Source organism: Balaenoptera musculus, chromosome 18 (assembly GCF_009873245.2).
Source record: "Balaenoptera musculus isolate JJ_BM4_2016_0621 chromosome 18, mBalMus1.pri.v3, whole genome shotgun sequence".
Classification (NCBI taxonomy): domain Eukaryota; kingdom Metazoa; phylum Chordata; class Mammalia; order Artiodactyla; family Balaenopteridae; genus Balaenoptera; species Balaenoptera musculus.
In genome coordinates, this window is record NC_045802.1 from 43,609,134 (window position 1) to 43,622,356 (window position 13,223).

The window sequence follows — 13,223 nt, forward strand, 5'->3', positions numbered from 1 at the left end:
GTACACATTTAGAAATAATATCCTACACTTCGAAATAGATATCATTCTTTTCACATTTTACAAAATTCCTGAAGAAAAGTTAAAAAATTTAGTGCATTCTCCTAGAAGATACAAATCTTTGAATTAAATACACCTGTTTTCATTGGTAGGTAACATATTTTATGTGTTTAATAGCAATCTTTTAATTTATATCTGGAAATGGTGATGATATTTAAACTTATATATATTGCTAGAAAATCAAACCAAACCAAAAGAAAAACTGAGTCCAAACCCTATCCCCTCCTACACACACACTCACACACTCTCTCTCTCTCTGTTTCTCTCCCAGATATTTATGCAGTAATCACACTAATTCAAAATTACCCAGTAATTGTTATCCTTGTTCTCACATTAATGAATCTAAATTGATTTTTCTGTATTTAGAACTCTGTGGATTTACCTCTCAGCCTGGGGATACACATAGTTGTTACCCCCCAAATGAATTAAACAGCATATTTTAGCTTAGGGAAAGATCCACAGATGTATAAGCTCTTTCCAAACAATTACTAACAGTGAACACTATCATTGTCTGTTCACATCTTTGACAAAATTTTGTTCTGAGCATTCTTTTTTGCCTCAGTTTGCCTGTTTATAAAAAGAAAGAAAGAAAAGAAAAAGCGGGTGGGGGGCTGCTACTGTCTTTTTGCATTTAGGCTGTCTGCCTTTCCTACGTCTCACCTTGGCCTTCATGGTCAGAATGGGAGCTCTGCATCAGGGACTCTATTAAAGTTTACAGCCCTCAGGAAAGAGATGCATCTGTATATAGTGGCTAAAATTGGCTGTAAAATGCAAACTTGCCAAAGGCATATGACAATCACAGAACAAAAGTTAGTTTCTCATTGAAGATCCCCCTTGAAATTTTTGAGGTACTATTACTTTTTCAAGCATTGTTATTTCCACAATTAGAAGATAAAAATTTATCTTATGTTTAATGAGCAATATAACTAGATTTCTGCTCCCCTTTTCAACAGTTTTTGCTTATTTTTATACAAACGTATTTTTTAAAGTTAATTTGATTTCAACTTTTCTATGAAGGTGTATGAAAAACTCTATTTTGACTAGGTCATATTCCATTACATTTACTCTTCCAGATTGAGGGGAGGAGAGATGAGCTGGTGACAGAACCGGAGAAAGCAAGGACCCGCTAAGCAAATCCGACTCCTCTCAGGTGTAGCTTTCTCATTAAAGTTTTAAAAATTATTTAAGCTATTGTCAATCAACAGAACATGGAGCATACACAGAATATCTTAATGCTAGTAAAAACTCACTTTTAAAATAAATATTTTTAACAGTTCAAAACTAAGGAGAAATAGATTCTTTATGTAATTATTTTCTCTACTCATATAATAGAAAAATTTACTAGTGCTGTGAGCCCAAATTATGTATTTTTAAATACCTTTCTCAACGTGAAAATGAATTTCAGAGTTTGATACCAGCGTTGATAACCTTCCATCTATATAAGACATCACATGTTTCATCTTTTCATGTACATCTACCTTCCACAGAATTGTTCGCCTTCCTCCAAAGCTTGCAGATAAATTACCATGATGTCAGCATTCCAGGCAGGATATCCCAGAACAACAGATTACTCTGTGACTCCCTGTGTCCATCTGACAACTTCAAAGATAACACTTGCCTCATAAGCTACTAAGGCAAATATTAATCACAAATATAAATTAGTATGGCTATGGTATAGGTTAATAATTATTGCATCTACTTATAAAACAAGGGCTTTATATATGTAGACTGTCATAGGATCTCCATCTGTTATATATATTTCTACCAGAAATTTGAACATAATTTGTTATCAAAGAAGTAGCAAAGATTATGCGTGCACAATAATAGGAAAACAAAGGCAAAAAAAAAATATTTTCATGCTGCACTCATTTGGCTGGTTCCAACAGTAAGATCTTAAGAAGAATAAAAAGAAATATTTATTATAAAGTACAAAAGTGCCTATCTAACATTTTAACTTTAAACAATTCAAGCAATTACATTTTTGTAGAAAATTTAGGATCTCACAAATCAAAAAATGTGAATTAATATATTAATGTGCTACTTAAGGCCTAGGATAGCATCCATAATTTAAATAAAAAGTAAGTCTCTCTTTTATCATCTCTCTTCAGTGTTCAGAAATTCTTGGATTATGTCTAAACCAAAAGGATGAAATGAGAAATTAAGAGAAATGAAAGAATCCAAAATTCCATACTTGCTCTATATATTAATGTTTATGGTAATCTGAAAAGAATTATTTAAGTAGATAATGTAATTATCCCTGTATGTCAGACAGCATATCTTAAATTATTTCATTTTTAACAAAGATCTAAAGATGATAAAAATAGTCATATCCTGACAGTAATAAGTTAAATACTGTTATTTTAGATGACTTTTTCTGTTATGACTGAAGTAGATTTTGGTAGACCTTGAACAAAAGTTGTATATTTATTATAAATTATATATCAAAATTGTGATTGTTGTTAATAGTGTTTGGTTGATAAGATATAATGATATAATTTTCAACAAATATATGAATAATTACTTAATATTTTTGTCTCAATCAAAAATTTTCTGTCTATTGAAGATATGCCTAAAATATATGTAAATCATGAATCCTCAGCCAGTGATGATGGAAATGGGTGTTCACATGAAAATAGAGAAGTAATAAATCAATATCTATCTACATATCTTTTCCATCAGTCCCTCCAAACATTCATCCATCCATCTCTCCATTTATCCCTTTTATTTATTTTTTTTAAATTAATTTATTTATTTATATTTATTTTTTGGCTGTGTTGGGTCTTCGTTTCTGTGCGAGGGCTTTCTCTAGTTGCGGCGAGCGGGGGCCACTCTTCATCGCGGTGCGTGGGCCTCTCACTATCGCGGCCTCTCTTGTTGCGGAGCACAGGCTCCAGACGCGCGGGGTCAGTGGTTGTGGCTCACGAGCTTAGTCGCTCTGCGGCATGTGGGATCTTCCCAGACCAGGGCTCGAACCCATGTCCTCTGCATTGGCAGGCAGATTCTTAACCACTGCGCCACCAGGGAAGCCCTCCATTTATCCCTTTTAAAACCTGTCTATCTTTCCTTCAATCCATCTAAACATTCATCCATCCCTCTATCCATCCCTCTTAAAATCTCTATCTATCTATCCATCTGTTTATCTATCTACCTACCTACCTATTTACAGTATACCTCATAATGCTTTCCTTGTGAGAAATTTGAGGCCTCTTTTTCTTGGTGTCTGACTGATTTAATAAATGCTTGTTAAGTGCTTACTCAGTGCCAGGAATTGAGCAAAGTGGAGGAGTATAGGCATAGACAAGATAATCTTGGCCAGCACATAGAATCTAGTTTAGTGGAAAAATTGATGTAAAACAAATAATTTTTTCATTATGTTGATAATTCGTACAAAGGAAAACTCCATTGCACTTTCAGGTCAAATCTGCATTATGAGAATTTTCCTCTGGCTACTCTAGGGGAAAAGATTGGAGGAAGGAAGCAAGAGTGGATATTACAAAGGCAGGTTTAGGAGGTTCCTTTAATCTTGACACCCTTTCCTATCAGGTCTCATTACTGGGATGTAGATTCAAGGGCAAAGGTGGTCCTGATTTCTTATTAGCCAGCAGTGGTACTGATAACTTTGAGCATATTTTCTGATCCATTGCCTGATTTCCAGCTTTATGATCTCAAAGTTCTAATTATTCATTTCTTTATCTCTTTTTTTCTAATACATTTTAAGCTCTATTTAGTACAGTGAAAGCACACACAAAACAATATTTATTGAATAAGTGAATAGATAGATGAATGTGCTTTTTCTGATGAATTGCACCTTCTGGGTCTAAATTCTGCTAGAACTTACTGCATTTTTGCACACTGCTTTTGTCCACTAAGATGCTCTCACTAGAGTGAAGCTTGGCTACAAAATTAGTTTTTACTGTTCCAGCAACTATTCTAAACTTCATGCTCTTACTCAGTCCCTGCTTTCTTATCTGTTCTGATTTGAAGTACCGATGTTCCTTGCATTTAAGAAAGCCTGACTTTACAATTTTTGATAGGTGCTATATAACTGTACTTTGCTACTTTATAATACCTTTACACTTCTATAAGAAATCATTGTCATATAACAACATTTGTCTATCTACTTATTTATCTATCTGTAAAACATAACATTGTACACCACCTGCTATTCCTAATGATTTGTTTGCCTATGATTATATACTAAGAAACATTCCTTACATTACCCGTGCAAAGTAATTCTACAGGGGTGCCATTATGTAAAATCATCAATATAGAATATATCTTATAGAAATTGCAAAAAATGCTGTTAATCTGACACATGGTATGAGCTCGAATAAGAATCATGATGATGCTGTGCTTCTGCATTACTTAAGCTGTTCATCCCCACTACACTCCTATAACTTAAAACAGTTATGCTTTATTAAATATAATTTTGCACCATAAATGTATTCCTAGACTGAATTCTTTATGCCTCTGTTCACAAACAACATTTTAATGCATTAGAGAGTGAACTTAGAAAATAATGTGTATGAAATATCATTTTATTAGTGGCATTTATATATTTGCCATAAAAGTAGCAGCCTCGTCATATTCATTTTCTTTGTCATTTTTTCCCAAGAATTTAGCAAAGGAAAATGTGAATAATCTGACATTCTATTAGCAGTATTTTTTAAATAAATGTTTGCATGTTTGTGTTTATAAAAGCATACATTTATTAATTTGGACTCTGACCACTGTCCTCACTGTAGCACCTATAGTTCCTAATTTCACTGGACAAGAGAACATTGAAGTGCAACTGTGGTGAGCTTAATGCCATCCTCTATGTATATATAGCCATAAATCTACAGTCCATTTCACAGAGTAGCAATATCGTTAAACATTTCTGTATTTTATCCAAGAAGTGGCTTAAGTTTGAACAGAGCCTGTTCACTAAAAGCTATCTCTTGTCAATGGCCTTATTCTCAGTAAAAATGTTCACGTATCCTAAGAATAAAGTATCATAAATGAGAGATAACCCCTTTCTTTCACTGACTATTCCACTATCAAGCATGGATATAAAGGATTTGATTTCTTAATATTAAGAGGAAAATTGCTGTGGTCATCAGTGTGATCCTCCAGACATCTGTTCCTCTCCCAGGTACAAGGTCAGATACTGTCTTCCCACACTCTGAAGTTTTCTGTGACCATGTGACTGAGTTGTCATCAAAGTATCAACAAAGGAGAATTATATTACTTGAAGGTTGAATCTTTAAGAATGCATAAACAATGTAGTATTATTCTCTGGCTTTTCCCTTCTGACATGGAGACCAGTGGTGCCCATATTTTAGCTTATATGTCATTCTGGGTACTAGAGTAACAATATCACATGGACACATAGCATGAAAAAAAAGAGCATTATAGTATTAAGTCACTAAAACTTTTGAAGTTATTCATTAAGGTAGAATTACTTATCCTATCCCAGGTGATAAAAAAAAATTATCCTCAATATTTCCTAATCTCACTTCCTCATGTATCAGCATGTTTCCTTATGTAATAGAAAATATCACTGTAAGTTTCTCTAACTCTCTAATCCTTACTTCACATGACACAAAAGTGATAAGAGATCCACATCCACTAAAGAGAATTCATCCATAACCATGCCAGGAAGTGTGTGGATAGTTGGACCAAGACTGAAGCCAAGGTAAATTTTCACTCCAGCCTCTGTGCACCTGCCATTTTTAAGAAGGAATTAAAAGAGGATCTATACTTCTTCTATACACCAGGATAATAGGCAATATAGTTCTAATAAGCCTGTCTTACATTAAGAAAGGTATGGCATAAAACAAAGTTCATAATTCACCTTTACGAATTTGAAAAGAGTAGTAGAACAAATAAGACAGGATGAATAGAACAGATAAATAAAATATCAATTTTTTTAAAAAAAGAATTAACAGACATTCATGCATTTTAAAAATTATTTAAAACTGTATTTTAATAGCCTTTTAAAACATATTAATGAGAAGTTTAAAGATAACTTTAGAATTATGTGAAAATAAATTGTAGAGTTTTTAAAATTATTAGTTGAAAAGAACAGAAAAAAGAAAGAAGGAAGGAGAGAGGGAGGATGAGGAAAGAAAAAATAAGGTAAGACATAAAGTGGCGTGGGTGTGTGCGTGCACATGCAAGTGGGCACGCGCATGAGCGAGAGAAAGAGAGAGACTAATAAACCAGCTCTAGGAGTTGTATTTACTTTCCTAAATTATGCAGATTTTATATTCACTTGCATTAGGTATCAATGTAATTCGCATTCTTTCTTTCACTATAACTGTGCCTTGGGGTCTTACCTTTCTACGTAATCTAGCAGCCGAGAACAGTGGTTTGAAGCTGGAGCATCATGACCTCCTACTGCATAAAGAAAACCATCACATGTGGCAACACCAACACCCCCTCTTCTTTTACACATTGGAGCACACATGTTCCACTTATTTGTGTGAGGATCATAATATTCCATTGAACTCAAACAGGAACTTCCATCACGACCTCCAACTGAATACAACCTAAGAACACAATGGAGAAAACATGATTTAGTATTACAGTCTGTATGACCAAATGAAGGAAAGGAAAAGTCCTTTACAAATAAATTTTCAATCACAGCATGAGCCTCAAATGTGTTAAAAATATATTACTTCACATGGAAATTTTTGTTAAAGGGACATTATAACTAATTACGTATACCTATATCCCATGATTCTAATAGGCTATATACTAGATGCAATTAAAATGATAATTTTCTAACCTCTTTATTTCTAGAATGTTAGATTAAAACTATTTTTGTGTAAATAATTAAATCATCTAATACATTATTTTAATAAATATTGAGGAATGCCTATTTTGAAAATAAGATATATTTATCTTCAATTTTTCTTGAAAATGAGCAAAATCAGAAGAAAATCGATTATCTTACTTTTTGTTCAGCAATTGATTTTGCTATTGATTTTGCCAGTAGGTAAATCATGCCTACTTCTTGTGTTCTGTATTCACAGTTTAGAACACTAAATAAATGGAATAATTTAAACACATATTGTCATAACACTAGCTTTCTTAATCAGTGCCTATACTATAGCTAATGTGTTATCTGGATAGACAAAACTTTATAGGAAGAAAGAGTACAATGATATTAGCCTGATTGAATATTGCTGAAACTTACTTGATACACTTATTTTGCTATTATTTCATTACTGAGAAGTATGATAGGAACCCAGGAAAAGAAATATTACAGCACACATGGTACTTAAAATACATTCATAGAATACAAAAGTAGAAATACATTGTCTATTCTTAGTAAAAACATTCTTGCTTATTTAATAATAGCCATGAAGATTGTATCACAGAAAGGTACAGAGTTGAATTTATTTATTTACTCATTTATTCAACACCTAACTTTGAATGCCTAGTGTATGTCACACACCATCCCAAATTTTGTGAACATATCCGTGAACAAAACAGGAAAAAATTCCTTGCACTCAATTCTACTAGGAGTGATATAGACATAATACACACAGTAAACACGTGTATTATATACTACTAAGTGCTGTAGACACATAGAGCAGGGAAGTGGTGTCAGGAGTGCAAATGGTGGGAGTGGGAGTTGCAGTTACAAATTTAAGTATATGATCAATAAAGGTCTCATTGAGAAGGTGATGTTTGCCCCCAAACTTGAAGAAGATGGTAGTGTTTGGAGGTGAGTTCAGGAATATCTCTGGGGGAGAAGATTTGAGGCCGATTGAACAGGTGAGTGCAAAGTTCCAGGGGCAGAAAGGAAGCCAGAACAGCAGGAGCAGAGATAGTGGGCGGGGTAGCAGAGGAGATAATGGGTAAGGGTAAAGGGTGGGCCTCACACAGGTGTTTAGACATTTGTCTAATGTCTAAAGCAAATGTAGACATTTTCCCTAAGTGAAACAGGAAGCCATGGGAGGATTTTGAGTAGAGGAATGTTTTAACTTGTTTATGGTTTAATAAGATTAGATGTCATGAAATTTTTGCTTTACTAGTGGACATTATGCTTAATGTATTGGTAAACAGACTTAATTCTAACTAAGTAAATGCATAGGATGACATTATTACTTAGTATATAAAATAGTTTAGGCCTTAGATTTAAAAATTCATCCTCTAATATTCTTTAGTAAGTCTAAAATATGATGTTTAAACCGACTTCAAATCCTGGAGATTTTTTTAAGATGTCTATGTTTCTCTCAATGCCTGCCATGAAAAAATACTTTTGATTGCCCAAGTGTTCCTATTATGGATGTAATGCCTCTGCTTGATTACTCACAAGTTGTCTGCTGGCTCTCAGTCTTGCAATATGCTGAAATTAACCAATAGGAGCAATTTAAAGGACAAGTATTGGACAATTTAGCTTGCAAAATCACCCAGAAGTGAAATGATTATTCACTTGGAAGTTTTTATCATCCTAAATGCTTCACAAAATCTGAACTTTATTTCTGTTTCATTTAAATTGAAGATCTAACTCAAAAGAACTATGCTATAATATTGAGATATTGTTATTAAAACTTAGCAAAATAACTTTTTGCAGAGATTTTATTTATTGGTTAAGTATTTTCATGAAGGGCACCTACCACAGTCCCTGGTACATAGTTCACATATAAGAAAAGTATTCCCCTTTTTACTTTCTATTGTTTTAATGGAATGGTTGACTTCAAGCTACTGTGTTTATTCATACACATTATAGTGACAAATTATACTGTTGCTTTATCTGAATCCAGCATTGCTGATACTAAAATAATTCTATACAATACTTTATCACACTTTTTTGAAATTATTAAGGAATACTAACATATACAAATATATAGCTAAATGTGTATAAAAATAATGATAATTAATTAAACATATTGCTCACATTATAGAAGTCAAATATCGAGCCTATTAGCATAGCCTTATATTTGAAAATAAAATGTACCTTAAATTTCACAAGTTACAACATCATTGACTTCTTAATATAATTATATATATATTATAAACCACTATTTATGCAATCTCTCTGCCTTTGTGTGAACCTTCTCCTAATAAAACTCAGTAACACATGGGTTTATACAAAAGAAATTTATGTAACACCTCTATAAAAATGATATAATATCTGACAGTTTCTTTTGTAAAATAAATGTTTGATACATCATAGCTGTTATTTTATAAATTATTTACTAAAGCCTAAGCTAGGTTATCAGGGTTTTATTTCATTTGGTAAATGTCCCTTTTAATGTTCTTCCTATTATATAGTCTACAGATTAACAATTAAATTATTGTAATTTTGATAATGTAATATAAATTATTAATACTAGAGCAAAATTGGTTGAAAAGAATAAATACACTACATTTTTTCTTCAGAAACAGCTTTACAAAAGAAATGAGAAAACTGTAATTGTATAGAAGAGATAATAGTGTCCTTTGGGGCTGCTTTATGGAGTAATTATTAAAACCAACAGATGTATTTCAATACTTGAAAATATTTTGCAGCTAGAATAAATGTTGCAATGTACACACAAAAATTCATGGACAATTTTCCAACGTTATCTTCTCAGATGTCCTCTTACAATCTAGTTAATCATAGTTTAGACTGATTCCCTCTTTTGTTTTACTACAATGATGAATTAGATGTTGAGAATATGAAGAGCAGAGAAGGATCTGATACTAGAAGTAAATGCACTGACAACATAAGAAGTGACAGCTGACAGTTTCATGGCAAGAAAGGAAACATGACATTTTAACTTAGAGTTGAAAGATGAGTAGAAATGTTTAAGATGAAGAAATAGGGGAAAGCATTACATACAGGGAAAGTATTATGTGTAAAGACAAGGGACATGAAAGGTCATAGCCAGTGATAAATAAAGTGGCAAGTATGTCATATTGGTGGAACGGGTGGTATTGAAGGAGGGGAAGAAGAGATATGGTATGGCTGGTAGGATGAAAAGGTTAGACTGAGAATGAAGGGGATTGTATGCCATGCTGTGGAGCTGGAATTTCATTCAGAGTCAATGAGAAAAGGGCAGAAAAATAACATTCTTAGGAGATATCAGTGTCATAGGTCAGTTTGCTGTGAACATTGACCTGTATATCCCTCCTTGCATGCCAAAAATTGGCAGGAGGTCAGAAATACCCCTGACTTAAGTAAACTCTTCTAGAATTTTGCTGAGAATGAATGAGTCTTCCCTACATCTTTCATTAACTTATGTGTTTATTCAGCCTACAGAAAAGTTTTATATAAAGTTTAGCAACAAGGTCTTCCTGTTTTGAGATCTAGTTGCCAGGTGCCCATCTCAGCACCATGTATTTTATATTCTAGTACAGGTATACTTCATTTTATTTATGCATGATTTATGCATTTATTGCATTTGATTGTGCTTCACCTTATTGAGTTTTGCAGGTATTGCATTTTTCTTTTTTTAACAAATCGAAGTTTTATGGTAATCCTGCATTGTCAGATGACGGTTAGCACTTTTTGGCAATAAAGTATTTTTTAAATTAAGGTATGTAGATTGTTTTTAAAAACTTAATGCTATTGCACACAATAAACTATGATATAGTGTAAACATAAATTTTATATGCACTGGGAAACCAAAAACTCCATGTGACTCCCTTTATTGCAATATATACTTTATTGTGGTGGTCAGGAATCAAACCTGCAATGTCTTCGGGGTATGCCTGTCCATACAATATGGCAGTAGGAAGAAACAAATTCTGTATTAGTTAAGATATGGATTCAAATGTGTGTAAAGTGGCTTTGCAGGTAGGTGTTGAGACCCAGGTTGCTTCCAACATTCAACCTATAATCTGTAGGATAAGACCCTTTATCAAGAACTGTGAAGAGTCTGAAATTTTACCAGACCTGAAAGCTAACAAATTAGCCTACCACAGTTTCATAGATGCTGGTAAAAGACACAAGATTCTGGGATCAGAAAGAAATGACTTTGTTTTTCATGCACAACAGATAGCATGAGCTCCATGTTCACATGGGTTCCCCCTGTCCCTCCAAGTCCCACCAGGGTGATACAGAGAAATTCAGGTGAATGCTTATTTACGTAGAGGACTTTTCTCATATCTGGAGTTTAGGAACTGCTAATCCTTAAAGGGGCTGCCAGCAAACCTGTCCAATCATTGCTCTGAAGGTAGATATTATCTTTATTATTGTGTTCCTGCTCTCTCAAGGAACAAACCTGCTCTCTGCCCAAAAGAAAGACACTATCTCTACCTTCCAAAGCTGTTCGATTTAAAAATATCCTTGAAAAGATGGTGAAAAAAGTTGCCAATATTTTTGCTTGGAAAATGTGCAGGAATGTTAAAAGTCCATGGAGAATTGTCTACAAACCCTCTGGTCCTGAAGGTGGAGTCCTAGCTGTCACAACCACAGTTCAAACAGAAGGATGAAGGAAAAGTGGAAGAAGGAGCGCATCTTCTCCCTTTAAGAATCAATCTTTTAAGTTACACTACTCACTTTTTACATCCCGTTGGCCAGAACTTAGTTACATGAGAATACCTGACTGATCAGGTGCTGGGAAATGTTATCTTTATTTTAGGTGGCCACTTGCCTAGCTAACAGTGCTGTGCATACTGTCGTATAAAAAGGAATGAATGAGTATTAAGAGCCAATTATGGGCTTCCCTGGTGGTGCAGTGGTTGAGAATATGCCTGCCGATGCAGGGGACACGGGTTCGAGCCCTGGTCTGGGAAGATCCCACATGCCGCGGAGCAACTATGCCCGTGAGCCACAACTACTGAGCCTGCGCGTCTGGAGCCTGTGCTCCGCAACAAGAGGCTGCGATAATGAGAGTCCCGCGCACCGTGATGAAGAGTGGCCCCCGCTTGCCACAAATAGAGAAAGCCCTAGGCCAGAAACGAAGACCCAACAAGTCATAAATAAAAAAAAAAATAAATAAATAAATAAAAACAAATTAAAAAAAAAAAAAAGAGCCAATTATAACTTTCTGCCACAGCACTAGATCTTTTCCAGCCCTGTGTGCCATTGTGCATTCTGTCTTAAGTACCTTGTTACTATATAGGGTGGGTTACTGTTCATTCATCACTCATTAATCAATTCAGGTATGTCTCCACTAGAAAGTCTTTTTGATCCCACTTTGTCTTTTCCCCAGAAATGTAATGTTATTTATAATCCGTATACTAGGGAAAGTTATTTAATGTGTGGCCTACTTTATCACTGGTACATAACTTCAGGAATGGCTATAGAAAGTGCAGTATAACACCTTTGATGGAACTCTCTAGATCCAGAACTTTGTTTGATCCTTTGTTTACTAATTGATGGAGAACTCTTTCATCTGATCCCATGATAAGGCTTGTCATTCCTGCTATCAAAATACTCCTGCATGTACCTTTCAGTGAATAATTTCCATGAGAGGTACTAGTTGAGTGCCTGAGAGTACAGTGAGTGAGATTTCAGTAAGCTTACACATCAGGCTGTGAGACTGCTTTTTTTCCCACTTACTAAGAAATGTTGGTACATGTGGGAAACTCAGTCTGAGACTTTGTTGTTGTGTACTGGTTTGCTATGATTTCAAATCCACTTATTTATGACCAAAAAAAAATTAAGTTGTTTTTAGAAGTAAAGTTGTTTTGATATAAGAATGAAGTAAGTTGTGTCTGGATGTCATCATCTCATCTGCCCTTGATTGATAAGAACTTAGTAACTCAGCTGCTGAGGGACCCCAGCTGGGGGCTTTTCAATAAAAACTTGTGGAGAAGCAACTCTGGCAAAGGGGACATTTAGACTATAAATACAGAGAGTTTGTGAAGGCTATCCCAGAGTTTCAGTCTGGACAAAGCTACCCTTTGTTAATTTAGCTTTCGGAAGGTCTTGGGTATTAATTTCTGCTATGATAAAGGAGACTTCTTTATCAGCCAGTGGTGATCCCTGGGAATATAAGCCTGCATGTCAACACCACTGCCATTGTTCCCTAGCAACATGCTCTAGCAACCGAGGGACTTTTGTTTTTCCACTGGCAGCTGCACATCAGCTCTTGGTTGGCAAAACCGCCTCTTCCAGAAACCAAAACTCATAGAAAGAGTACACTTCAAGGTCTGGGCAAGATGGCAGAAGAGTAAGACGCGGAGATCACCTTCCTTCCCACAGATACATTAGAAATACATCTACAAGTGGAACTGCT

At 34.5% G+C, this 13,223-nt stretch overlaps 1 protein-coding gene across 2 annotated transcripts in view; it reads right to left on the minus strand.

Annotated features, from left to right (window-relative positions):
* Positions 1 to 13,223, minus strand: part of KLHL1 (kelch like family member 1) — a 407,738-nt gene that overhangs the window by 13,888 nt on the left and 380,627 nt on the right. For both annotated transcript variants that reach the window (XM_036831798.1, XM_036831797.1), the window contains one exon: positions 6,378 to 6,590. In XM_036831798.1, coding sequence (XP_036687693.1) covers positions 6,378 to 6,590 — 213 coding nt within the window. The remainder of the gene's footprint in view (positions 1 to 6,377; positions 6,591 to 13,223) is intronic.